The following is a 26407-nucleotide window of genomic DNA, read 5'->3' on the forward strand; positions in this document are numbered from 1 at the left end:
GAGTGGCATGTGTGACAATTGTGATCTAAAAATACACAACATTTGCTAAACAAGCTGGCTAATGAAAGAAACTAAATGCATCTGTGCCATATTACTGTAGATTACAGATTATAGAAAAATCATGGATTACCAGCTAAATGTGATCACAACAGAGCCATCAGGAAAACAGCCTGCCTGATATCTATCATCAACACATTGTACTTATGGTTAAGTAGGTCTTGTATCTGAGATGCTTGGAGAAATGCATCTTTGGTGGACTTGCTTGCATCTCAGACTTCTGAAATGTGACAAGGGGCCCAACTAGACACTGCTGAGCAATATACGCATTAATTTGGTGTTGTGTTTGTGCCACCTGATGAATATAAATCCAATATGCTGTTCTTCACCACTGTACAACTCTTTATAGGTCTTGCTGTGAAGTAACGACAGTCAGCACATTTCTTGTGACCTCACAATTTATTATTTTTGCCTTCCCCTTTATACTTATTTTATTGTTTTACTAATGATTTCCTGATTGCATACCAGTGTTTTGAATCTAGTTTTTAAATAAGTGTATTGAATTGAGTTATAATAATAAATTGAATTTATATAGCGCTTTCCACAAACTCAAAGTCGCTTTATCGAGTTATCATTGTTATTACTGAGCAAATCATTTTTTCATGCCAGATTAAGAGAATGAGAAGTACTCACCACATCTTTATTTTCTTGGGAACTTTGTTCCTGCAAGTCAAAGAACAAGAAATAAGTCAACAGGCCAAAAAGGAAAGCGTGCAGATACATAACTGTCATGCCAAACTCAAAAGAAGTGAAAGATGTGGGTCTAGCAATGAGGCATTCAGATACAGCGCTTCCTGCTGTAAATCAAACAGACTCTCGTGTTTGACCTTGGGAACCTGGTTGAATGGAGTACAATAGGATGGTTTTTTCTATAGAAATATAGTTAAGGCCATGTTTTGTAACAAGGAGTCCCTGAAATTAGCACCTCACATACCCATACGCATCCTGCTGAAACCATGACAACGCATTGGCTTGCTGCGTAGGCGAGGGACAGGAGAAGCAGCAATGAGTTACAATGACAGGGAAGCAACCACACTGCATGGAGACTGCAGGGGAAACAGACGAGCCATCCCACACCACATCCACCCCGTCAGGATGCACTGTACACTGTAAGCTCTGGAAAACTACGTCCTCATGTAACACGTCCAAAATTAGAACCAACAAGTATTGATTTGCCTCCAGAGCAATCACTGCTTTTAAAACCTGGTGAACACGAAGCAATACATTTCATTTCTCTCTGGCATTGACAGTGCATCGAAGGCAGCACTTCTCAGCGCAGTCCCACCTGAATGCTAATGAGGAGAGGCTATATACGCCTTCAAGTGGCTCGATGTTTTATCTTTAAGGCATGCTCGTTTGATATTCTGCCAGTGAGCTCACGGGCCTCTGACCTGGGCAGACACAGATTCAACCCCTTTGTTCCCTGCTGTACTCATTTTACATGGTGGACGACATCATGTGAAGGAATTTGATTACTTTTTTACTTTATGAATTTCTGTTATGGTCACAAAATGCTTAAAAACAGGCCAAATGGTTAAGGAATAAATTGTAATATCCCAGTGAAGCTCCTCATGGAAAGATGGAAAGACTGCAAGCTCATTACATCACACTGATGAGGCATATACTGTACCTCCCACTGTTAGGATCACACACTCTCATCTCAGTTTAACATCTTAGACCCCGCAGTACTGTATACATAAAGCAACAGATTGATAGGTTTCATGAAGACTATACAAACTGGGTGGACAGGTCAAATATGATTTGGCTGAAAGGCTACATATTAAAAAGGGAGCCTTTCCACGTAGGGTCCAAATGAATAACTATAGCTGCTGTGTAACATTGTACCAATCTGTACAGTGCATCACAAATGCCTTTTGTGTGAAGGCAGGCGTTTGTAGTGATCCATATCATTTTTTGCCTAAATATAAATTGTGGTCATGGCGAAAATATCAATGTTGGTAGGCTATTCACGTTTGTCACGATATCCAGGCGACACCAGTAAAGCAGTCAAAATATAGGTCATTTTGAAATAGAAATATGAATCATACATTGATGTGACGTTTCATCCCAATTGTGCCTGCTTTATTCTAAAGAGAAATTACATAAGCGGACGAGCAACAGTCCATTCAGCGTTTTCTAAGATTCAAAGCTACAGTTTATGAAAAATTGCACATAAACACAATAGCGTGTCTATTTACCGTTGGTAAGAGCGGCTCCATTTGAGCTCCTTGATCCGTGATGTCCATCTTTTCTTCTACTTGGCTTCAATGTAGTCAAGTCGTTATGCGCTGCTCCGCTTCTGTCAAACGGTGGTTGAAGACGGCTTTTTGCGTTTTCCCCCTTTTTCCCCCCTCACATTCACCGGCCGGGTTTTCTCAAATGGAGGTAGCACAGCGTTCTGGTCCTGCCCTACATAATTTACGCTTGAAGGAGGGAGGCAGTGCTTCCTATTACACGCGTTCAACCCAGGACGCGGCGATGATGAGGCGCACAACTCACACGCGAAGCCGCCGTGCGCATACTTTTATCCAGAAATTCATTTGTGAGGGCTATTCCTCCATGAACGTGGATTTATAGCCACACAAACAGATATATTTTATTCTAAATGAATGCAGGCTCTCTTGTAACAGGATATATCAGTGGCCATGTGTATCACTCAATTGTGAATTTTAGACTTGGCGTTTAATCCATAGGGTTGACTATCTAAATTATAGCCTATAGTCTCTAGGTACCCTACAATTTAAACCTACAATTGAAATAGTTCTGTGGGATATCTTTGTATCATGAAATCCAATCAGGTTGCAATGCCTTCTTAATGTAGGCATTGTGCCTTGTTTGACGGACACATGTGTAGCCTATATGGCCTGCGCCATACAGGCCCTTTGTTAGAACTGGCTGAAAACAGCCGCAGACATCATTGTGAACCGAATCGGCACAGCTACAGATAGCCTAGATTGTATCAAGTGTTCCTGGCGACAACAAAAACACCAGCAGCAGTAACGCACTGGCCATCCCGTCGTTATAGCTGCAGCCCGCGATGGTGCATCAGCATCCAAAATACACAAGGATGCTGCTGCAGAGAATTTTATACATTGGCGCCCTCCTGTGGTTAAACATAAGAAACGTCAATTAGGCTAGATTCAATTAGCGCTGATGCACTGCAAAATAGCATCGGTGGGAAAATTATTAGAATTTGATTTTAATAGTCTACTCACAATGCAATTGTGTTATCTCAATTCAGATGTGGTTTTATATAATCACATGAATAGATCAGTATTATAGGACTGCGATGTGTGTAATCGTAATGAACTTGATTAATGCAGCCTTTAATAATAAAAAGTGGATTTAACGTTACCTGAAGGGATACACATAGATCAATTGGTGTCAGCCTGGAAGAAGAAGACAAAGAAGCGGTAAGCACTGCAGTGGGCTGTTTATGCAGAGAATTCTTTTGGCAGATTCCATTTCTTTGCTGCCCGTTTCTGTCCGGGTACGTGTGGTTTTTAACTCTGCAACGAAATAAAACTAAATAACAAAACTCATTAACAAGAAATCAAACATAAAGCGTGTGCGTTGGTGACAATCAAAAATCATATAAAATCAGCTTAGAGGACCCACACACACCATGTTTAGGGGGAAAAGTGAACAAAGGGAGGAAGGCATATAGCCTCTAATCAAGGGGATTGATTGCATCTGAAGGGCGCGGTTCCTTCCCACGAAGGAGCGTTTGATTTTAACTTTCAACTCCTCAGGTGGTCAGATGACCTAACATTACCAGTAGTGGGAATATGAATGGGAATTGATTCCAAAAATGGGGCTCATGTCCCCAGACAGGCTTTCACGGGGTCCTATAAAAAACTAAAACGTGATTTAATTAGTAGCTCTCATTTTATTAAGCCAGCTGTGTAAAGGTTTTTTATCAATTATCTTAGTAGCACTTTCTCAGGCTATCTGGATCTAATCACCAGATCACAGAACTGGAGTTTTTCAGATCGGATTCTGAGACACACAGCCATAACAAAACTGTTTATTAAGTTTCACTGACTCAAAAAAGGGGGGGGGGGATCCAGTTGCCACCAACACCGGTGAGAGAGAAGTCAGGATGTTGTTGTTGATCCGGATCCGCCCAGCCAGGCGTCACAGCACCGACAAGATGGCCGAGAGTACGGGACGAAACTGAGGGTGGAAACAAAAACACTGGCGAGCTATCCTTGCCGCAGATGCCAGACCTGTAGAGCTGCTGCGGACGAGTTAGTGCAAAGATAAAAAGCTGGGTAATCTGTTTATTCAAGACTACGTTGTGTGGGTGACATATGCGGTATGCAGACTATCGTGCTCCAAGCCAGCTCGCTGACAGAACGTTTGTCAGGCTGTCTGCGTTGGCTAGCTAGCTAGCGAGCTAACCATGTTAGCTAGCTGACAACACCGTTAGCGAGAGAAAACGTTTTCAGAAAGTGACAGTTAGGTAATTTTGAAAAAAATAGTTGTTGCTACTTCTTTTTTTATTTTGAGAATTAAAATTTGTTGCAGCGGCATAACGTTAACTTCCCTGAGTGGGGAATCTGATTTAACGCACTAGTTAACGCTTAGCCAGCTGGTTAGCAAAGTAACATTGCGGATTTCTTGCTTGCAGCTTCAGGGTTAGCATTAGCAAACGTCTGTTAGCTTGCTCAGCTGTTTTTGGATGACTTGGGACACAGGAAAGGTAGCCTATACCAGCCTGTGCGGAGAGACATCTTTCTCTCTACATAGAAGTACCTGTGACGGTTCTCAGTAGGCCTGCGTAACTAGGTGTCTTGGAGGATTGCTAACATTAACGGTAACGTTACCACAGCCAGGACCGTAAACATAAGTCAAGCCGAGGAGAGCTCAGCCCTGCGTTTTTGGAGACGCAAATCCAGTCAGCATCACCATGGCCCATTCTCCTGTTCAGGGTAACCTGCCGGGGATGCAGGTAAGCCAAATGTCTTTTGAATTTGCTCCGCAATAAGTAGCTAGTTGAGGTCACTGCCAGAACAAAATGTACACTCTTTGACTGCTTCCATGCTGTGGGTTTGTGCACGGTGCACCGCACACCTATCCAGCTCTGTGACTTTGGTTATTTCAGGTACACCTCGTAAAATCTCACACTCGAGGCCGGAAATATTTCAAATAGGAGTAATTGGCAACATGAATTGAGGAAATGCATGTCAGGCGTGTGATTAATGTCAAAATGAATCGAAAGACATAACATATAAAACAACCTAAACCTAGGTCCATGATTTAAAAAAAAAAAAAAAATTCCGATATTCCAACCGTGACTTAAAAGTGTGGATATCCTTGGCTCCCCTGTACAAAGAAACTATTATGCACACGTGAGCCTTGTTCTTTCCTCTGCTGCTATCTTTAGGATTTTGCCTATAGGGGATAATTGTGTTGGGTAGATAACTAGAGGAGATAACTGTTCCTAATGTAAACTGCCTCATGCACCAGATTATGGTGCTGTGTGGGCGTGTTAGCAGATTTCTCTGCTTTGGAAGTAAATGCATGTAGACTCAGAATTTGTTCAGATTCTGCCAATTCAGACAACCTAATAACCGGTGCTAAGTTGGAAAGAAGTGTTTGCTGCAAGTCAGGTGAAGGTGCTCTTAAATGAAACAAAATGCAGGACATGAAGGCAAGTGCACTCAAAGTTTTAGCTTGTCGGTTGAATTGTCTTGCAATATTTAAGTATTAAGTCTTAATCTACCAGTGTAAATTGTAAATCTGGCAGAGAAAGTCAGTGTTTGACTTGAAGCTCTTATTTCAGTTAAACTCTTGTTCCCAAACAAAGCACATTTTGTTTTAATAAAATATGACTCATCACTTTGTTTCTGTACCACACTTTCCATTAGCAGAACCACTGTTTAATTTCTTGAATACATCTTTCATGGCACCAAAAGGGTCTTCATTGGTGACATCCTTCTTGTAAGGCAGCTGTTTCATTTTTCGCTATCTCAAAACGGGCATATTGACCCTTTCTCTGCTCAAAAGAGGTCATAAAAGGAAGTTGTTTTTGTCAGCGCCTGCTCTTGTGTTTCCCACAGAACAGCCTCTGGAGAGTTAAGTCATTTTAGTTCACTTCCTGCGATGTTCAAGTAGGCTTTTTTTTTCTTTTTCCAGTCAACATTTAGATACACATGCTACAGTGTGCTACAGCCAATCACCACAAGCGTTCTTCGATTTAATGTGACATGTGATTGGCCCACTACTGCAGCAGCTACAGCCCATACAGCCTGGTGTGTTGAAGTCGAGTGCAGTGAATCTCATGGAGTTGGCAGTTCAGCCACCAAAACATTTGAAAGTATGGCTATACCACACGCCTGTGGCATCTGATAAAAATAAATGCATAAAATGCGAAAGGATTATTTAAAGTGAAGTCGGTATTATGTTAATTGTTCACGTTACCCGGCCCTAGCTGGTATACAAAAAAACACTCATTGTGGTCCTAAATATGTCAAAACTTTACGAATGATAGACTTATTTTCATATTCAATCTTTTTTCTCTTTTGCCAAAAACATTATCTGCTTGTAGCTGTTTATATTATTGCAAGTGGAATATCTTTGGGTTCGGGACTGTTGGTCGGACAAAACAAGACATTTGAAGACATGCCGGTGGAGTCTTGAGAAACTATTAATTTTATAGGCTCAATCGACTATTGAGAAAGTAATCGGCAGATAATAAAACCCCCAAAGGTGCAGTAGGGTATTTAAAAGGACCAAAATGTTATTTTAGGAGCATATTTTGTTTTAATTAAAATTCTTTTTAACCTGCCTGTTATCCAATTGTTACACTCTTTCCCTTTCATTCTCCTGTGTCTTTCTGTGTACACAAACAAGGTGTTGCAATGAGTGAATTAATGTATCCTGTAAGAATGGCACCCTGCTGGTGTTTCCTATTTACTCCCCAACATTCAGTTCCTTTTCAAACATTCCTTTTTCTTTCCCTTTTTTATTTTTTTATTTTTTTTTTTTTAAATCCGACTTCCCCTTTCCTCCCCTGCTTTGTTCCCCCTCCCATCACTGCCAGAATACCAAAGCTGACCCGGAGGAGCTGTTCACCAAGCTGGAGCGTATTGGCAAGGGTTCGTTTGGCGAGGTGTTCAAAGGCATCGACAATCGCACCCAGAAAGTAGTGGCCATCAAGACCATAGACCTGGAGGAAGCGGAGGACGAGATTGAAGACATTCAGCAGGAGATCACAGTGCTGAGCCAGTGCGACAGCCCCTTTGTCACCAAGTACTACGGCTCATACCTGAAGGTGATGCTCATTACACAAATGCTGTCACAGGAAAAGGTTATGGTCTGTATAATAATGCATCAAATTTAAGTTGACTTTCTTAGTTCAGTATTTTTGAGTCTGTTTTCCCCTCCAAGTCAAACCTCCAAGTGAGCATATGAGATGAAACGTAAAAGGATTTCTCTTCCTCTACCCACTTTTCTCTTGAATAATCCTAAATTAAAAAGGGATTAGCCTCAGACGACTTCAGACACCCACCAAGCCCTTATGTGTCATCCTGACTTGTTTCGGAATGCACCTGGCTCTTGGCTAGTCGCAATAAGCCAGTAACCGCCTTCATAAACGAGCTATGTATACGTCTCCACAAACGCACTATTGTGCTTAATGACCCCTTTTGCTCATCACTTGCAGCTCACTCTCCTCTTTCTCTGTCTCCACTGTTCCAGGACACAAAGCTATGGATCATTATGGAGTATTTAGGTGGAGGCTCAGCATTAGATTTGGTAAGTGATTCCTGCTTTGTGTTTCTGTTGTTTGAGGTTTGGGATGATTGCTGGAGATGCACATTGATGTATCGAAACTCTTGACAGCCTTACTTTTTTCCCTGACGTTACAAAGTGCTGCTCTGCAAAGTGAACAGACAGTGGGATTGATCAGCCAGTCACCTGCTGAGCTGAATCAGACCTCCTGAAGCATCTCATCTTGTATCTTGTCTTTTTTATCAATGTAGTTTCTTGATTATGTTAGAATAATTTCATAATTCATTAAATACTTGGCCTTTGCACATCTGCTTGTTTTCCCTGAAGCTTAATAAGCCTTTTTATTACATTTCCTTAACATAATATGAAAATAATCAATTCCTGTGACGTTAGCGCTGAGGCATGAAATGCGGCGCCTCCACTATAAAACATTGTGCGAAATGCTGAATATGCTTTTCCTCTTCCTGGATTATTGTGTGATTTCTTTAGTTTTGGGGATATCAGCTTCTGCACACCCCAATGTAACCAAGTTCTGTGGTGTTCAAAGCCTATCTATAACCGTTTCACAGTGCAAGCTATTTACACCCAACGTGGTTTTAAGCTCTCCAATAAGCTACTCCAAAAAAAAAGGCACAATGATTTGTATTCACAGTATATAGTTGTATTTAAGAAATTAATTGTATAGCCTATTTTTTTTACCATGCAAAAAACCTTTTAAGTACTTGAAAAAAATGTGTTAATATTTCTGAACTGATCAATCTGAACTGAGTCAAAAAAAAAATTTCTTATTGTCGGTAAACTGTTAATTATTAACATCCCTAGAAGAGAGAGGTAAGCGCATAAAGTAAGAGGATGAAGAATCTATGCTACAGGTGAATAAGATCTTTTAGGCTTTGATACACACACAAACAATACTTGTTAGTAGATAAGTTTATTGTTGGTTTGGCTCTTTCCATTGGAATATTTAATGTCATTTTTAGGCTTTAGTTATTCATTGCTTTTGCTCTACTGTCAGCCCTGTATAATTATTAATCATCCACCCTAAGGCTCAGCTGACACCCACAGCTCATTACTTTTTGTTTGTTTCTCTTCTAAAAGATGGAGCCCGGAGCTCTGGATGAGACCCAGATCGCCACGATCCTAAGAGAGATCCTCAAGGGCCTGGAGTATCTGCACTCTGAGAAGAAGATCCACAGGGATATCAAAGGTAGCTGACTGAGAGCGCTGCTATTAGAGGACGCTGGTTTCAGCTGACTAAATGGCATCATTGAGCACACACACACAAATATCACATAGCACGTTAATGGTATTGACATCCACTTATGGTTTCATGTATTATATAGTTTGTATTTCATCGGGGAGTTGAGTTGAACGCTGCAGCGGGTTTGGCTAAAAGGCTTCTGACAGTTGCCTCTTTATTAGATAAATTGGCGATGCCGATAAATGGCGTTGACAGAAGTGTCTGAAGATGCGGCATCTCTCTCGAAGCTGTATCGTGCCAACCTTTCCCTCTGTCCTCCCCTCCACAGCCGCCAACGTGCTGCTGTCGGAGCAAGGAGAGGTGAAGCTGGCAGATTTTGGCGTGGCGGGACAGCTCACCGACACTCAGATCAAACGCAACACCTTTGTTGGCACACCGTTCTGGATGGCCCCCGAGGTCATCAAACAGTCGGCTTATGACTCAAAGGTAAGGTCAAAGAAGATTTTTACACTGCACACTCCAGTGTATTCCATATTTATTAAAACAAACGGCATGCCAAAGCTAACAAGCAATGTAGTTTTTAAATGGCTTTTTTTATTTTTTTTAAACTGACTGGACCATAACACTGTAGAGAGCCAATGGAAAACCTTCTTGTCGCTCCGATTGTTGGTTGGCTTGTATGTTTTCACCACGTGTCCCTGTGCACTCCAGGCTGATATCTGGTCTCTGGGCATCACAGCCATCGAGCTGGCCAAAGGCGAGCCGCCCCACTCGGAGCTCCACCCCATGAAGGTTTTATTCCTCATCCCAAAGAACAACCCGCCCACGCTGGAGGGCAACTACAGCAAACCGCTCAAGGAGTTCATCGAGGCCTGTCTAAACAAAGAGCCCAGTTTTGTAAGTCGTTGTTTTCATATTCAAAGATTTTTGCGTTTTTGTCTGTACAGATGGCGCCTCTCCTGACTGCATCATGTGCTCATCTCACTTGCTCCTCTTCCTCTCCACAGAGGCCAACTGCCAAAGAGCTGTTGAAGCATAGGCTGATTGTCCGCCACGCGAAAAAGACCTCCTACCTGACTGAGCTGGTGGACAAGTACAAGAGGTGGAAGGCAGAGCAGTCTAGAACCGCAGAGTCCAGTTCTGATGAGTCTGACTCGTAAGTCTCATTCTGTCTTGATTCTGTCAGTCATTTTATGTCTTTAACTCATGTCTTTATTTTATCTTTTACTACATGCTATTATGCTAGCATCTCTTTTACTCCTATTTAAAAAAAATATATAAATAAATAAAAAAAGTCAATTTGACACAAACCCATCCCGCTGAAGGAGAGAAACATCCTCTGTGCTGCTCTCTCCTCCCACATCTGTTCTGATGGGCTTTAATCACTTAACATGCATGACTTCATCACTCATTCTGATAAATGTTCAAAGCCTCTTTTAATATCTGTCCAATCAGAGAGCAGGATGGCCAGGCCTCGGGCGGAAACAACTTTGGCAGTGATGACTGGATCTTCACCATCCGGGAGAAGGACCCCAAGAAGCTGCAGAATGGGGAGGGACAGTCGGGGACAACAGACCAGGTGAGACATCAGTGCATGACCGCTTAAAAAAACAATCCAGATTATCTTTGTTCCACTATGATAGAACAACGTTGCAGAAAATGCGCACTATTTCCCAAGAACTAACCCACAGTAAGATGGTGTGGTGTTATTTAGGGAAATACGCCGTGCTGATTTAAAAAGATTCCCCCTAAGGTGAAGCTGCACTATTTTAATTTGCTTCCACCGCACACCTCTCTCTCTCTCTCTCTCCCTCCCTCTCTCTCCCTCTCCCTCTCTCTCCACAGACAGACATTCCAAAGAGGCCTTATTCACAGAGCCTGGCCACAGTCATCTCTCCTGCATTAGCTGAGGTAAGGAGCTCCGCCTGGATAACCAACAGACTGGCTGGCCACAAATTGGTCTCCTTCACACTAGGCCTAAGTTAAAGGTGCAGTAGGTAAGACTTATAAAACTAACTTTCTGTCATATGTGCCGACACTGACCCTATGTTCCAGTAGAACTATATAAAGCAGGTAATTTAGGCTCCTCTGGCTCCACCTACAGCCTGTAGTGCGATTTGCAAAAATCCTCACCGCTCCCTGTCCAGATGTACCAATCAGGGCCAAGGGGGGAGGGGCTTAGGAGACCGTTTTGGGCTTTAGCAGAAAAGGGGGAGGGACTGAGAAGTTTTCGATGTTCAAATTTTTTGGCTTAGTCCTGGATCTTCACAATCCTACCTCCAGCACCTTTTAACTATAGTGAAATGTTGCATGCTGAATTGGTACCTAAAAACAGCAAGACCCTTGCTTTCACTTCAAACAACCTCTGGATCCAGTTAGAATGATACCCAGATGGGTCCCTGGGTCCTAACTGTTTCTCATCAGTCTAACCAAATCTCTGCCTTGTCGCCTTTGTCCTCTCTCCCAGCTAAAGGCGAGACAGGAGCAGGTGAACGGGAACCCCATGGTCCTGGATGAGCTGAGGGAGGCCATCTTGCTGGCTGAGGAGGCCTACCCCGGCATCTCCGATTCCCTGGTGGCTCACATGGTCCACAGGCTCCAGAGGTAAGATCGGACTCAGATTTTGTGCGTAAAGCAGAATCCCACAGAAGCCTGAGAGGCAAGTGAGGTGGGAAAAAAACCCAACTCCCGGTGATCCATTTTCTAATAGGCTTTTCTGACCTGGTTTTAACATTTGTCCTGAGTGATGGGATCACAAGTGGACAGCTCTAGGTGCGTGGGTTTTCACCTGTCAGCCGAGGATATAGGAGCATGCAGTAACAAAAAGACCGACACATCACTAACCAATATAATAACATCCAAAACGTACGATTCACTCAGTTGTTGTGACATGACAAATACTTTTGAATGAGTACATAGTTCCGTTTACAATTAAGTAGGCGGTCTTAAATGTGGACACAGGACAGATTCTCATTCTCACTGCTATTAGAACTGAATACGCGCTTTTGCAATCCGATCTCGATGCGTCCTGAGAGAGTTTTTGAAAATGGGGTTTAAGTCTGATCTAAATTGTTCGTGGCTTAAGAACAGGTGGAGAAAAAAGGATTTGGGATAATCTTTCTAAGTATCAGGGAGTTTCGTAGGATCATTTTTTCTTAGTCAAATTTTTTCATCTGTGAAGACTCGTCGATTCGACGCTTCCCTCTGTGCAGTGACCCGGTTGGTGGGTGTAGTTTGGTAGAAAGAAAATAGATCCCCCCCCATGAAACTGCTCCCACCCAGGCCTGTGGATTATCTCGAGTAACCAGGTCATGATTTCTGGTTAAGAGACGTTGCTGTTGAGCATGTACTGTATTTTTTTGGCACTTTGAGCACCACAAGCCGAGTGCCGCTTAGTTCCATTATATTTAAGAGAAGGCAGATATCTCTACCGCCGATATCGTCAACCCCTGGCAATTCACCCCAAAATACTCTAGACCACGTGTCAAACTCGAGGCCCGCAGGCCAAATCCGGCCCCTTGCAGATTTAGAGCCGGCCCGTATATCAATTTGGGTTCACAATACATTTTGGCCCGCCTAGTTGTGCACCAAACTAAAAACACATGGAAAGTGTTTTTTAAACTGCAATTACATGTCATTCAAAGCAGAACATGGCAGATTTGCCGACTCTGAGACTCAGAAATTCCCCCAGAAGAAGCTGAGAGTTTGCATATTCAGGCTGAGAAACAGGTTGCTGTTAAAAAAAAATGTATCATTGTTTTTGCTTGATTTGCTAAATTCTCTGATGGCTAAGGTACTCTTTTTGATGACTTTTTTGTAGGGCTTCATGTCAACAAAAAGCGTAAAAAAATGTCCGTAAAAGCAACCTATTTACAAAAAGGTGACCAATGTCTGAGAAAGCCACAAAAATGAGGAAAAAAAACTACCAAAATGTAAAAAAAAAAAAAAGCGAAAGCACGTCAATAAACTCTCCATGGCCCTTATGGGATTCTCTTTTTCCAGTGTGGCCCTTAGTGAAAATGAGTTTGACACCCCTGCTCTAGACTGCTGGATAGTGCTACAGTTAATAGCGTTTGTGATGTTGGGGTCAACTGTTCCTTTTAACTTCTAAACCCGGGAGAGAAAACAATTTAGATCAGACCTAGAAAATGATCACCAGAACTATTTTGTTCACCCTTGCCTCCCAGGGCTTCTGTAGAATCCTCATAATGTAATCTAGATGTTTTTTTAATTCATGCAGTAGATGACAATAAGCTACCATTCGTGTGTTTTCTTTTCCCTGCAGTTTCTCCACAAGCAGGACGTCCTCCTCCTCCCCCTAGTAATTGGCTGTCTGCCCCAGCCCTGCTCTCCCAGGCCCCCCCTCCGCCCCCCCAACCCCACAGCCAGGCCAAAGGATTAAAAGTCAGGGGCCAAGCCATTCAGTACCAGCTGACCACGTTTGACCTCCTGTATGGAGATTGGGGGGGCCTAACCTAGCCTGTTTAAAAAAAAAAAAAAAAAGAGAGAGAGAGAGAAAAAAAAAAGACTGAACTCTAAAGCGGAGGATAACAGAAACACTTTGCAGAGCTTCTTTTAGCCACTTAAGAGAGGAGAAGTTCAGGGGGGCAGCAGAACCTGTGGAATTGGCTGCGATGGGACAAGACTCGGAGTCGGAGCCAAACCACCAGAAAAACAGCAACAGCCAAGTCGGACTCTGAGCTCTGCACATGCAAGACTTCTCCAGCTTCACACCATGGAATTTGCTCGCCAAGGAGCCGAAAAATCTCTGAAAGCATGCTTGATGAACCTGCAGGGATGTTATCTTAGTGCGCAAGCTGCGTGTATGTGTGCTTAAATGCACAACGTGTGTGTGTGTGGGCACCTGCGAGTGCATTTGTTTGTGTGTGTGTGTGCGCGCGCACCTGTGCTTTGTGTATGTAAGACTCCCTGTTAAAGGCAAATTGCAGCATTCTTAATGAAACCTCAGGTAAAGTGCTTTAAGTGGACTTTGTCCTCCGAGGCAGTGGGAGGAGGAGGGGGTGGGGGAGGGAGGGGGGGGGGGGGCGTCGCCATGCTGTACATGATTACAAGTTGTCATTGCGGGAAATGAATCACTGTGTACAAAATGGTCATGCGCATTTTGTAGATAATGTTTAAAAGTAGATACTTAAAAGATTTCAAGTTACTCAAACAGAACAGAAAATGCCTTGCCTTTTTGAGATACACACACACACACACACACACACACACACACATCTACGTTCTGACATTTCATCAGAGACATAGTTTATTTTACTCGTCCGTGAGTGGAATTCGGTTCAGTATTCATCAGCGTTTTCCTTCTAAGTGACTGAGTTTTCATTTCAATCACCTGCTGAATCATCAATCTAACTATGATAATAAGCTTACTTTGTTTAGAGGCAGAAGCTTTTCTTTTGTTTCTGTAGTCAGGGTGGGGGGAACCTACCTGTACTTATGTTTAGACAATTTAATTAATTGTTTAGGACGAGAATTGAGGTAGCTCTGTGTCAACAGTGGCTCTTTAAATGAGAGTAAACAGTATTGAGTGGAGCCGAGAACAATTACAAGGGGGAACCACTATAGGCGGTTGAATGCTGATTATCATGTGAAGTATTATTTTTTTCCTTGGCTTGTAATTTATCCTTAGCATTACTTAAGTGGAGGCGAGGAGTAACTAGCAAGGACCATCGGAGGCATCACATTATGACAATTGCTCAAGGCCAAACCACACCGTAGAGCGGGACAAGCCAAGCTGCAGACATCAACGCCATCTTTATTTCCTCCCTCCAGACATTTCTGTTCTCACTTCCACACCGTGCTAGAAGTGCCATGTCCTCTTTTATGCTCTCACCAGATGTTTGTAGTATGATTTGCACCTTTGTTTTTTTTTAATTTTCAGATCAATTTTTTGCACTTTGAAAGTGTGTCGAGTATTTAAAGAAACCTGTAAGAGGGAGAAAAAAAAAACAAAATGAAAAAAGTTGCTAATAGCCATGTTTTCCTATATATGTTTACTTAAGAGTTCCACAATTTACTACTGTGCTAATGCAGCAATAATGTTGAGGAGTTGCATCAAGACGCACTTGTCAACACAGGGATTGAAAGAAATTAAGAAATATCTGATATTTTTATAACTGCAGAGAGTTAAGTATGGAAATATGGAATGCTTTATGGATATGGGCACCTGCCTCCGGCAAAATAAATATCTATACCTTAAAGAAAAACATATGCTACGGAAATAACTACAAAATGTGTACATTTGGTCTCCTTTATCATAGCTGACAGTTTATAGTACTGTATATAATCTTTGCTTGTGTCATTTGAGGATTCCCAAGTTAAATGTAAGCTCCTTGCAAGCTTTCAAAGTGACATGAGAAATAAAGATCTAATGCTAACTGAGAACTTTGTGTCATGCATGTCTAATTTCCTGGACGTAGATGTGCGTAGAGCTGATTTTGACAGTTGCGTTATCGATACACAGTGGAACGTGGTGAACGCAATAAGCAATTGTTGCATAAGTTGCTAAACTAAGATGGTGAACGTTATACCTGCAAGCACCAATGTGCCTAAATACTGCCTCACTGAGCCATTTAGGGAGCACAGCAGTGTTTAAAACAATGCATCGACGTCAATGTTATTGCTAATCATTGACGTATGCCTTTTTATTTTCAATCTCCCTACTTTTTAGTGTACAGAAAATATAAAAAAAAAAAAAAAAACACTGGTATCTAATTAAGCTAAAGGGTTGACATTCTGAAAATGAATGAATATTGGGTAGTTCTGATCAGGACTGATGTTGGCTAAAACAATTAACTCAAAATAAAAAATTATGTTGACAAATGTTTTTTGACAAAGACATTTTTGTCCCCTAAGGACATCAGATCAACTTTTTTTTAAAGGGATGCACAAGGGTTAAAGTAAATTAGAAAATGACAGTTGCCGTTCTAGATATCAGTCTAAAACCACTATAAGCTATGGAAGATTTTGTTTTCAGAAGAGAAATGTATTTAACATAATGCCATAGCCAAGGTTAAAGAAACAACCTTTATTGACAGCAACACCTTTCTATAAGACCTTGGCGAGCAGCATCATCACAGGGTGGTATCCTCCCAGGCCAAGTTTGAATATGGAATATGATTATACAGATTTTACCCTGGAGCACACAAGAACATCATATATATATAAAACTGTGACAATATATTACAATACATACAACCCTGTACTTGGACATAAATACAAATGTTGGAATGTTTACTTTGTATGTGTAATCCAGTACGTTACAAAAGCCTATGAAACTAAAATTACACAACAATGTTGCTACACAGTGCAAAATAATTCATAAAAAAAAAAAAAAAAAAACAGATTTACAACAGCGGAAGCACAAATTAATGACCAATGAATTTCCAGGAATTTTAATTATATGAGTAACCTCTAAAAGGGAGTATTCTTTTAAGATTGGGAGCCAAAATGGTGATCCATAGTGTGAATAATCCCCGCCAAGACCCTTCACTAACAATGTCCACCAAGAGCTTAACCATGTTAACCCTATGTCTGTGTTCTGCCAACTTCAGCACCATTTCACTCACATCATCCATTCATTCTAACCACTACATGCCCAGCAGTGCCCTGGACTCAGACCTGAAACACAGAACCCAGCAGCATTTGGAAAGCCGAGAAGAAGCTTTAGATCTTGGTCTGTGGGGTTTCCTCCTCGTCAGAGCTGGAGTCAGAACTCCTCCTGTCCTCGTTGCGGTGCTCAACCGAGTCCTTCTTGGTCATCTCCACACTCTTCCTCTTCTCCTTGTCTTCAGGGTCCTTCTCGGCAAACTGGGCTTCTATCTTGGTCGGGTCAATGTAGGTGTAGAAATGGGCCATGATGGCGAAGACGACGCACACTACCAACAGCAGAGAGGCGAAGAGGATGTACTCGGCCCACTAGTGAACACACACACGGACACACACACACACACACACACAGAGTGTTAATTTGGAGCTAAACTGAAAGCAATAGCTTTGCATTTTGACAACTATTTACAACAGTTTAGTTGAAAAAGATTGAAACCCATTCTGTCTGTTGAATATGAAGTATTATATACAGCCAGTTCCATCATACAAGATACCTCGTAAGCATTTATTTTGCATAAAAGGAACTTGCCCAAGGTCCATAAGGACAACATGTGTGCACTAATGCTTTATATGAAATCCACCCACCTGATCTGAGAGCGTCGCTGCCTCGGCGACAATGAGCACAATGATGTTACCGACAGCAACAGTTAACAGCCAACCAGCCTGCAGCACAGACTTCATGTTGCTGGGTGCCTGGACAGCAAAGGGAGATTCAAGTAGAACTAAATACTATAGCAACATCAAGTTAGTATATCTGTGTTTTGTGTCTCTGGCCATAATTAACATTAGGACAGACTTTAGTATCCAGTGTCACTTGGATTTTTTGGTGTTTTCAGTTGTTGTCAGATATGTGAGGAAAGCACCCCCTGTACCTGTGAGTAGGCAAACTCCAGGCCGGTGACAGAGAAGATCACCTCTCCTGCAGTGATGAGGAAGTACTGAGGAATCTGCCAGGCCATGTGGATGGTGTTAGGCTTGATGTCTATCACTGGGTGGATGCTCAGGCCACACTACAGGACATAGCCAGATACCAAGATGTGTTACCGCAAACCAAAAAAGTGACATTCAAGCTAGAATTGTGCCTCAAAATGTTTTCATGAATTACATCTGGTCCAAATGTGAAGATTGTGGGGATGATGAAGGTGATAGAGCTGCCAAAGCCCAGGTTGTAATCGTAGTTACATTCTTGACCAGCATCATTCTTGATCTGGAACTTTGCACTGCCAAAACAAGAAAAACCCCAGTCAGAGTAGAAGATTTTCTCTAGTATTACTATATGTGACATGTATAATAAAATCAGCCTTACAGTCCCTGTGGTACCGCGACATAGTTTGACATGTCGTTTTTGTTGACGACCCAAAAAAACAGGTTACCCGCTGTTACGTTCAAATCTGAGCCCAAACCATTCAAAAATCTGGGGAGGGAGAATTCAGAACACAATAGGTGAGACTGTAAATCTAACATTTAAAAAAAAAGGATTAAACTCATTCTTTCTCTTACAAATCAAAAGTTTAATTTATAATCAAAAGCACCCTTGCCCAATTCATGCAGGTAATAATTTTCTCACTATGTAACAATTTGTGATAAAAATAATCAGAGGTTTTGTCTTGCCAAAACGGTCATCTAAAGCAGTGGTTCCCAACCTGGAGGTCGGGACGCCCCATGATCCCACGGTAAATGATTCAATATACATATTTATATTACAAGAAAAATAGGCTGACTTCTATCTTAATTTGGCCTTTTTCTTGCTAAATACTGGATAATTTAGGTACTTTAAACATCTATTAAATGAAACAATCTGAAAAGGAATAAAGTCCCAAGGGTCCCAAGTAGATACTGATTTGTTTTAGGGAGTCACCTGAAAAGGTTAGGATCCACTGATTTAAAGATTATTAGATAACATCATCGTTACCAGTCTACTATTAGCAGGCGTATCTAAGAACAGATGTACACAGGCACACTATCACTTTCTTACATTAAAAGAAAATGACATTAGATTTAGTGCATTAGATGTAAGCCTACCACAGTATACAAACTCATTCCTATATGTTTCTATAACACGTTTGAAACTTGCCTGATGGTATTAGCGCCCTGTTCCGGCTTTGATTTCGTGTCCGTGAACTGGAGACAGAAAAATACTTTAGAGCCTCCACAATGTATAGACTAGGCCTAATACAAAAGTAATCCTTCTCAATCATCACTTATGACCCATCAGAAGTGTGTTAGGTAGGGCTAGTTAAGTAGGACACTGAGTGAAATAAAAACAGCACATATTTCTTTAACTGAGAGACGTCTTCATTCCCCACCAAAGAATATGACCTAAAAAGATTCGATAAGGGATTATGAACTAGATTCAGGTTCGATATAAAACGCTACCCCATCCCTAGTTGCAGAAGATAGACTATATAAAACTATATCATTTCAGTTGCCCTTTAACCAATTTAATCTAGCAGGTGTGCTTACCCATACGGGGGGGGACCAATCCTCAACGATGACCCCGGTACTACGATTGCCATTCTCTAAACTGATATTTGAAGTTGCATTAGGCCCCAGTGTCAGTTCAAATGTATCATCAAAGTTCAGGTAATCCTCATTGGCCTGTAGTAGAAAAGAAAGATACTTATTTACACACTTTGGTGTGTGTGATGACTTACAGACAACTTAATCTTTAGTGCATTTGGATAAATAGTGTCAGTGTACTGTGTCTTATTATGTTGGGGGGGGGGGGGGAGTACCCTGAAAGGCTGCAGTGTAAACTCGTTGGTTCCAGCTTTGACGTCCAGTGGCCTGTTAATCATGTTGATGAACTTCGCTTGACCTACAGTGCTCGATGGGAACTGAGGCAGGGTTTTCTACAAGAGAAATGTGGAATTGTGTGTTTGAGTGAATTGTGCTTCATAAAGTAATGCATGTTTTGTTTTTTTAAGTTGTCCAATGTATGTTTTTAAATGTGTTACACTCACATCAATCTGTATCTGGACCAGGGCAGCAGCGATGAACGCGAGAGCAGCGAGGAACATCCCCACAGTCATCCTCTTTAACGGACTGCAGCACATATACACACACACACACACACACACACACACACACACTTAATATGTCTCTACGCCATATTCAGTCAGAAGGAACAATGTTTTCAGGAGGCCAAAACGACATCACTTTATTTCATCTCCCTATTTAGCAGTTATGAGTTATATGTACAGTATAAGCTCTTCATATATGGTTTGTAACACTATAATATAGTTGATAACTGGCAAAACACTTGATGTCATTTCCGAGGTAAGAGTGAACTTTAAAGCTCAACATGTCTTGAGTTTTAAAATGGCTTATAACTACATCGTAGTGTGTTATAATGCATTTATATACTGCTTACACATGCTTAATAGCTTACAGTAAGATTATTTATATATCATTTAGAGACAAGCTGACAAGCTTCACACAGTATCTCATTTATGTCTGTGGACCATAAAAGATTTTTGAAAGACATTTTTCAATCTTTGAATTATTCATATTCTCAAAGATTTACAGGCATACATACTTTAAATGAAAAAGGCACAAAAACAAGTTGAGATAATAATCACTACATGTATACACTGTATTATAGTTTTCTTTCTTACATTATTCTGCTGTATTTGTGTATATAGTCTATAGTGATTTTATGAGTGATTAATACTAAAGGTTTGTAAACTTTTAGGTACATGAGTAATTTTTCTTGTATTGCTGGCAGCTTGCCACTTTGTTTAGTTGATACAATGATGAGTCAGACTTTTAGCATAATGTATTTACTATTTAGAAGGCACTAAACAAAGACAAGAATTAATGAATAGAAAGTCTGCACATTTTTTTATGCAAAGTTAACATAGACTCCAGAGGCTTCAAGTAATGTAATATTTTCCAAAAATAAACTCACGTAAAGTTCAGTTTGCATTTGGCAATCAGCGGGTAGATCACACTGTCCACGAATGGTACAAAAACCAGGATCAAGATAGGGTTGACAGTCTGGTGGGAAGAAGGCGAGTCACTCTCGGTCAGTCGGCACACGCATCAAGAAACGCCCGAGCAAAGTGAGCCAAGTGTAATCAACACGAGTGTCTTACCTGCATCTGATCAGGCTGGATTGTGAGAATTCCCTGTTGAGAAAAAAGGAGGAAGTCAGACAGAATCTTATTTCTGTGGTTTGCAATCACAAGGTGTGACCTAGCAAAAATGAAAAATGAAAATGAAATAAAACACTTACAAAATTACCGTCCATGGTGGTCGCCTGGAGGGTCCATCTCGAGCCCTGCAGAGGAGACATGGCTCTTCTTTAGTCTGTAGGCCAGTACACTTCTGGGTATGCATTATCTCTCTTTTTTCTATTAGAATGGGCTATTCATTGCAGTTAAATACAGTATGTGTCAAGGTGAACATTGGTAGTTACCTGCTGGTCAAAGAGAGCCCAGAACATGGGCAGAGGGATGTAGAGGAACAGTACCCTCACCACCATCTTCACCTGGGCAATCAGGAGTTTCTGGAGCCAAACATAAAATGATTCGAATTTGAACTTCCCCGGTTGTCCTGTTTGTATTTGCATGTACTTGTGCACGTAAACTGAACTTACGCTGTATTTCTCCTCAGCCCAGTCCATCCAGTGGGTCCTCTTGGGGTATTCAGAGCCGCGATGCCTAAAGCGGTTCTTGATAGCAAACTACAGATAGCAGAGAGGACACTCCGTGTGAATTTTGCTCACACTGGAATGCATTGTGTTTTCTGAACTGTAACTGAAAGTTTATAAAGTTTGAGTTTGAATGATTGCGATGGTCCTAGGTTCTATTTAAAACCATTCAACTCCATTTTTGAATCCAATCTTACCCCGATGCATTTGCAGACTTTCACCAAGATGTTGCCTTGAGGGGCGGTCTTAGTGTACATACCACTTCCAGCAATGAACACAACTGCAGAGGCACGCACGCGCGCACACACACACACACACACACACACACACACACACACACACACACACACAAACACACACACAGCCACACACAAACAAACACACACACACACACACACACACACACACACACACACACACAAAAATGTGTCAAAACAGCAACAGGAAATTATCAGAAAATAAAGGTCATTGTTAGAATGTCATCTGAAAAGCACTATAAATATTCATGGTACACCGTTCTTACATGGCACACTTTAAAGAGGCTTATAAAGGATTTAGAAGGTATAACACAGTAGTTTAATAGTTAATTATTAATTTATTAATGTTTTAGACATAAGTCACCAATAAAATGTTTTGCAACCTGGCAACCCAGAAGCTGTCCTCACAAATGACCTTTTTATTATCAATTCAAATCAATAAAAAATAATTTATTAAAGGTGAACTCCAGCCATTTACATTAGCATTGTACTTTAATGAAATTAGGGAGACACACAAGAGACAAACTTTAAGTAGCAGAAGCGGAAATATTTTGACTTTTAGTCCCTGGTATTTGACAAGATCTAAAAACACTGGATCCTACAATTCCCATAATGCAACTAAGTGGCATGTGGAATTTCTCCTGATTTGTTTGTCTGAAAAATGCCATTTTAGTGTCAGAATTTTCAGGAGATATGTGGCTTATGAAAAATGCGTGCAATATTTTACGTTGGTGAATGTGGGGCGAAAGAATTGGACATAATCTGTGTTCACGTTCACTTCTCCCGTTGGAACAACCCACTCAGGACCCGCCGCCAGTCTGCTAAAGAGGCGTGGCCGTGGTGGAGGCCACGTGACATAGTTACAGGAAGTTAGTCTGAGTTGGGGCGTCACGCTTCTAAACCATCTCTGGTACGAGTAAGCGGACCTACATATGTAAAATCAGTTCAGTACCCCTTTAACAATAAATAAAACCGTTACTGAAAACACCTAGTGATCTGCTCCTTACACATTTGAAAAAGAAAATGAATTCTTACTCAGAGCTACCACCATGAGAGCCGCGGGGACACCAAAGGCCAGTGAGTAGCACTTCTGCTGGGTGTGAATACCACACTCCTGAGCTGGAAACCACAGAGCACACGCACGCCACACACACACACACACACACACACACACACACACACACACACACACACACACAGACACACATTTGTTTTTAACACACGTAAGTCACTTGTGTATTTTATGCTCTGTGATCAACGTTAGCGTACCTCGGAGGATGGGGGTGATGATAGTGGACAGTAGACTGCCAGCATTGATGGACAGGTAGAAGATGGAGAAGAAGGTGCTTCTCTGCTTCTCCTGTTGGACACAGGAAAGTTAAACAAGCCCTAGACAAAAAGCACTGACGCACATTTTTCCAAGATTATATTGGATGCATTTTATACAGCATCTTGTATCACCAGAGTCGTTGCTATAATTGGGGAATCTTTGTGCCTGACCTTGGACAGTGTAATAAAGCCACTGAGACAGCTGTACCTGGGGTTATTAGTTAATACACAACTAGCTGGAAACAAATAGAGATACAAAAAGTGCTGACGAGATGTGACTGAAAGCTGAGTGAGTTGTCTTTTTAATTGCCTGTGTGGTGTGTGTGTGTACATACAGTATGTGCAAAAATGTGAGAGAGATAATACTTGGGTCCTGCCTGTGATGTGCATGTATGTACATAAGAGGATTGGGTATTGTACAATATAAATTGAAGAATTACAAGCTCCTTTAATGGTAAATATGTCAGTATCCCATGGGTACGACATTTTGCCGAAAATGTTCCAAGTAATTCCTATGAAGTTTCATAGGAAAAAATTTGGTATACATTTTTATATTTTTTTGAAAGAAAAACTATTTTATGTAAGCGGATTGCATTCACCTTCTTATGACTTCCATATATTATAATTAATACATGCTATTTCATAAGAATAGTAAGAAGATAATACATAATTAGAAGAACCTCATAATTACAAGATCTGCATCTCATAAATGTGAGAAAACTAACCTATCTGGAGCTCCTTTTGGACAATTACGTGAAAAGATGTTATGATTAAGAGAAAAGTATCTCATAATTACGAAATAAGGATATCATAATTACGAGAAAACTATATTTCATTCTCATCATTATGAGAAATTAAGTCATAGTGAGATAAGGCCTACCATTTTTTAATACAATGTGCTCTGCGGTTTGCTTGCAATTGTGTGCTCGTCTCTACAGTAGACAAATGTCTGGCCGTGACTGAAACAGTCTCAGTCATGCTAGCAGCTGCCTGGAATTAATTATAAGTGTAGCAATCGAACTGTCTCTATTTTACTCAAATATTTAATACATTACACAATTCTTTCCAGGAAAGATCTTGGAAGCTATTAGTAAATAAATCCAAAATTACAGGTGACAACAATTAGCCCTCCGGTATTTATTGCAGGACTGTTGTACTCGGTATCATGAGATTGTAGAGGTGTCATTTTGTCTCTGCCACGTGTACAGAGATAGTGTGTGTGCGTGTGTGTGTGTGTGTGTGTGTGTGTGTGTGTGTGTGTGTGTGTGTGTGTGTGTGTGAGTCTGTGTGTGAGTGTGTGTGTGTCTCTCTCTCTCTGTTTGTGTGTGTGGTTGAGTTGACATTATGGTCTCTGTCAGAGTTAATGGAGCTGTATGTAGTGGTCACGCTGAGCTGCTGCACATTCATTGGAGAAAAACAGTGAAACCGGGATATGTGTGTGTGTGTGTGTGTGTGTGTGTGTGTGTGTGTGTGTGTGTGTGTGTGTGTGTGTGTGTGTGTGTGTTTAAGCAACATCTAACCTGATGGTCTTGAAACTGGTCACCACCAAAGGCAGCCACGCAGGGTTTGATGCCTCCTGTACCGAGGGCAATGAGCAACAGACCCACCATGGACAGAGCTCTGAGGGCACAGCACAGACACACAATGTCAAAAACATCGGTGTATCAGTTGGATTTCTGTCGCACAGTGCTGGGTGTGTGTGCTCAACTCACACGTGGATGGACATGTTGTCGGGGGTGCCGTCCTTGTTTCCATCCGTCATGTCATGGATAGCACTTATTGCCATGACAACCTGTCCCAGCATATAAACGATGGACAGGTAAACAATAGTCCTGCGTAAAGGGAGGAGGAGGAGGAGGAGGAGGAGGAGGAGGAGGAGGAGGAGGAGGAGGAGGAGGAGGAGGAGAAAGGAATGAAGAGTTAAACAGGTTCAGATAGAGATAAGATAGACGAGGGTCAAAATCCAAGGGTGAAATTTAACCGCTGATTATTGAGATACACTTTAACCCTAACCCCCAACTCTACTACCCAATCTATTACAACAGTATGTAAAGCCAATTTGCAGTTGATGGATTTCGGTGCATTTTTATATATATATATATATATGGTTGCAGAAAAAAAAAAAAAAAAAAAAAAAAAAGGATTTGCAGAATTTGAAACTCACTTGAACTTGCCGAGCCATGAATCAGCCACGATGGCACCCAGGATGGGCGTCAGGTAGCAGAGAGCCACAAAGGTATGGTAGATAGTGGTGGCAAAGTCATCGTCCCACCTCAGGAAGTACTTGAAGTACAGCACCAGCACAGCTGCAGACGGGGAGGGAGGAGGAGGAAAAAGGGGTAAAAATTAGGTGGAAGGTGACGCAGAACAAGGTGGAAGAAGTATACAGATATTTTACATATGTAAAAGCACCAATACAACAGTGTAAAAATACTCCATTACAAGTAAAAGTCCTGCATTAAAAGGCAATGTTAATGTTCTAAACTATAATTTTGAGGTGCATGCACTTTACTTGAGAATTAACAATGTATTCTACTTCTACTCCCTTACATTTCATGGGGGAAATTGGACTTTTTATCCTATTTAAGTACCTCAAAATTGTATTTAAGTATAGTATAGTTTCACCACTGGGTGCAGGTGAGGCAAAGAAAAATAAAACAGCTTCCTAAAATATGAATAAAGTGGTTCCAGGATTCAAAGGAGACTGTATAAAGTGCATCAGATCCAGAACAAACCAACTCACCTCGCATGCCATAGTAGGAGAAACGCTCGCAGAACTCATTGACCACAATGAAAAAGATGCTTAATGGGTAGCCACAGACAGTAGCCTGTTAGAGGACAAGGAACAACTTCAGGATATTACCACAACGACTAATAAGGAGTTTGCCTGCAGGTTCTTCACGCAAGTATAAAACTTGCATGCATATTGTTTCCTGCATTTTTATAAATACTCTGCTACAGAAAGTGCAATATGAGTTGAACTTACATTTTTTTTCTTGGACTTCTTAATGTCTTTGTCTGCAGAAATGAAGTCACATGTTATTTAAACTGATATAAAAAGTGAAATATGCAGAAATATTGTTAGATGTGACCAATTGAACAAACATTAGCTGGTTTGGTGTGAATGTCAGATATTGTATAAGTAAAAGCTCATATGCATGAAGCATCAAGAAAGTGCAATGCATGATATAAACAGAGAATATTCCTCTAAAACTTAAAAACTTGCAGGAGAAGTAATCCAAAAATGTAAGGATGAGTTCCTGAGCATCCCCAGTCACAGGGTTCCCATCCAGACTGGGACTCACCTGCCATGGCTGCTGTGTGTGTCCACTTTGGGTCCTTTGTCTGACTGAATCCTTTAGTAAAAAGACACGGAGAGACTCGTGACCTCTGTCCAGATCCACAACACGAAGACCGAGCCTGGCCAGCTTCTTAAATAACCTCTTGCAACGCCCACTGATGCTGGACTGTGGATCACACACGGCGCTCAGCACCTCCCAACATGCAAGTCACCATTATTCCCAGCTCCCAGCACATTCTCTT

General features: G+C 41.4%; 3 protein-coding genes across 6 annotated transcripts in view; 1 reads left to right on the forward strand and 2 right to left on the reverse strand.

The window, feature by feature from the left end:
- The window catches only part of LOC114550969 (sodium-driven chloride bicarbonate exchanger), a 47231-nt gene extending 43406 nt beyond the window's left edge, over positions 1-3825 (reverse strand). For 3 of the 4 annotated variants that reach the window (XM_028572008.1, XM_028572007.1, XM_028572009.1), the window contains exons 1-4: positions 3682-3825; positions 3413-3566; positions 2256-3160; positions 691-720 (exon numbers count right to left, since the gene is read on the reverse strand). In XM_028572008.1, coding sequence (XP_028427809.1) covers positions 691-720; positions 2256-2303 — 78 coding nt within the window. In that variant the 5' untranslated portion in view covers positions 2304-3160; positions 3413-3566; positions 3682-3825. Of the gene's footprint in view, positions 1-690; positions 721-2255; positions 3161-3412; positions 3596-3681 lie in introns of those variants that run through there. The other variant, XM_028572010.1, reaches the window with a different exon arrangement.
- stk24b (serine/threonine kinase 24b (STE20 homolog, yeast)) lies at positions 3746-13458 on the forward strand. The gene is made up of 11 exons (XM_028572082.1): positions 3746-5011; positions 7106-7336; positions 7762-7818; positions 8893-9001; positions 9324-9481; positions 9707-9892; positions 10003-10151; positions 10451-10574; positions 10841-10906; positions 11463-11599; positions 13281-13458. The coding sequence occupies exons 1-11, from the start codon at positions 4970-4972 to the stop codon at positions 13315-13317; spliced, it is 1296 nt and encodes a 431-aa protein (XP_028427883.1). The 5' UTR covers positions 3746-4969; the 3' UTR covers positions 13318-13458.
- Positions 13459-16028: 2570 nt separating this feature from the next.
- On the reverse strand, positions 16029-26264 carry slc15a1b (solute carrier family 15 member 1b). The gene is made up of 23 exons (XM_028572042.1): positions 26170-26264; positions 25851-25882; positions 25608-25692; positions 25029-25170; positions 24577-24696; positions 24385-24484; positions 22805-22895; positions 22571-22654; positions 21476-21558; positions 21225-21311; positions 21045-21134; positions 20862-20906; positions 20722-20754; positions 20535-20623; positions 19588-19669; positions 19360-19476; positions 19088-19222; positions 18699-18745; positions 17931-18038; positions 17730-17844; positions 17497-17634; positions 17210-17317; positions 16029-16933 (listed from the first exon to the last, which is right to left on the reverse strand). Exons 1-23 carry the CDS (start codon positions 26174-26176, stop codon positions 16682-16684), a joined length of 2190 nt encoding a protein of 729 aa, XP_028427843.1. The 5' UTR covers positions 26177-26264; the 3' UTR covers positions 16029-16681.
- Positions 26265-26407: the final 143 nt, after the last annotated feature.

This window comes from Perca flavescens, chromosome 24 (assembly GCF_004354835.1).
Source record: "Perca flavescens isolate YP-PL-M2 chromosome 24, PFLA_1.0, whole genome shotgun sequence".
NCBI classification, from domain to species: domain Eukaryota; kingdom Metazoa; phylum Chordata; class Actinopteri; order Perciformes; family Percidae; genus Perca; species Perca flavescens.

Bases quoted from the DNA above. Each gene is read 5' to 3' on its own strand.
- stk24b (XM_028572082.1), top strand. From the start codon at position 4,970: ATGGCCCATTCTCCTGTTCAGGGTAACCTGCCGGGGATGCAG. The intron at 9,893-10,002 runs GTAAGTCGTTGT...TCCTCTCCACAG, and splicing joins TAAACAAAGAGCCCAGTTTT to AGGCCAACTGCCAAAGAGCT. The intron at 10,907-11,462 runs GTAAGGAGCTCC...CCTCTCTCCCAG, and splicing joins TCTCTCCTGCATTAGCTGAG to CTAAAGGCGAGACAGGAGCA.
- slc15a1b (XM_028572042.1), bottom strand. The intron at 24,697-25,028 runs GTGAGTTTCAAA...CCCTTTACGCAG, and splicing joins TCATGGCTCGGCAAGTTCAA to GACTATTGTTTACCTGTCCA. The intron at 21,559-22,570 runs GTAAGAATTCAT...GTGCCTCTGCAG, and splicing joins TCTCATGGTGGTAGCTCTGA to TTGTGTTCATTGCTGGAAGT.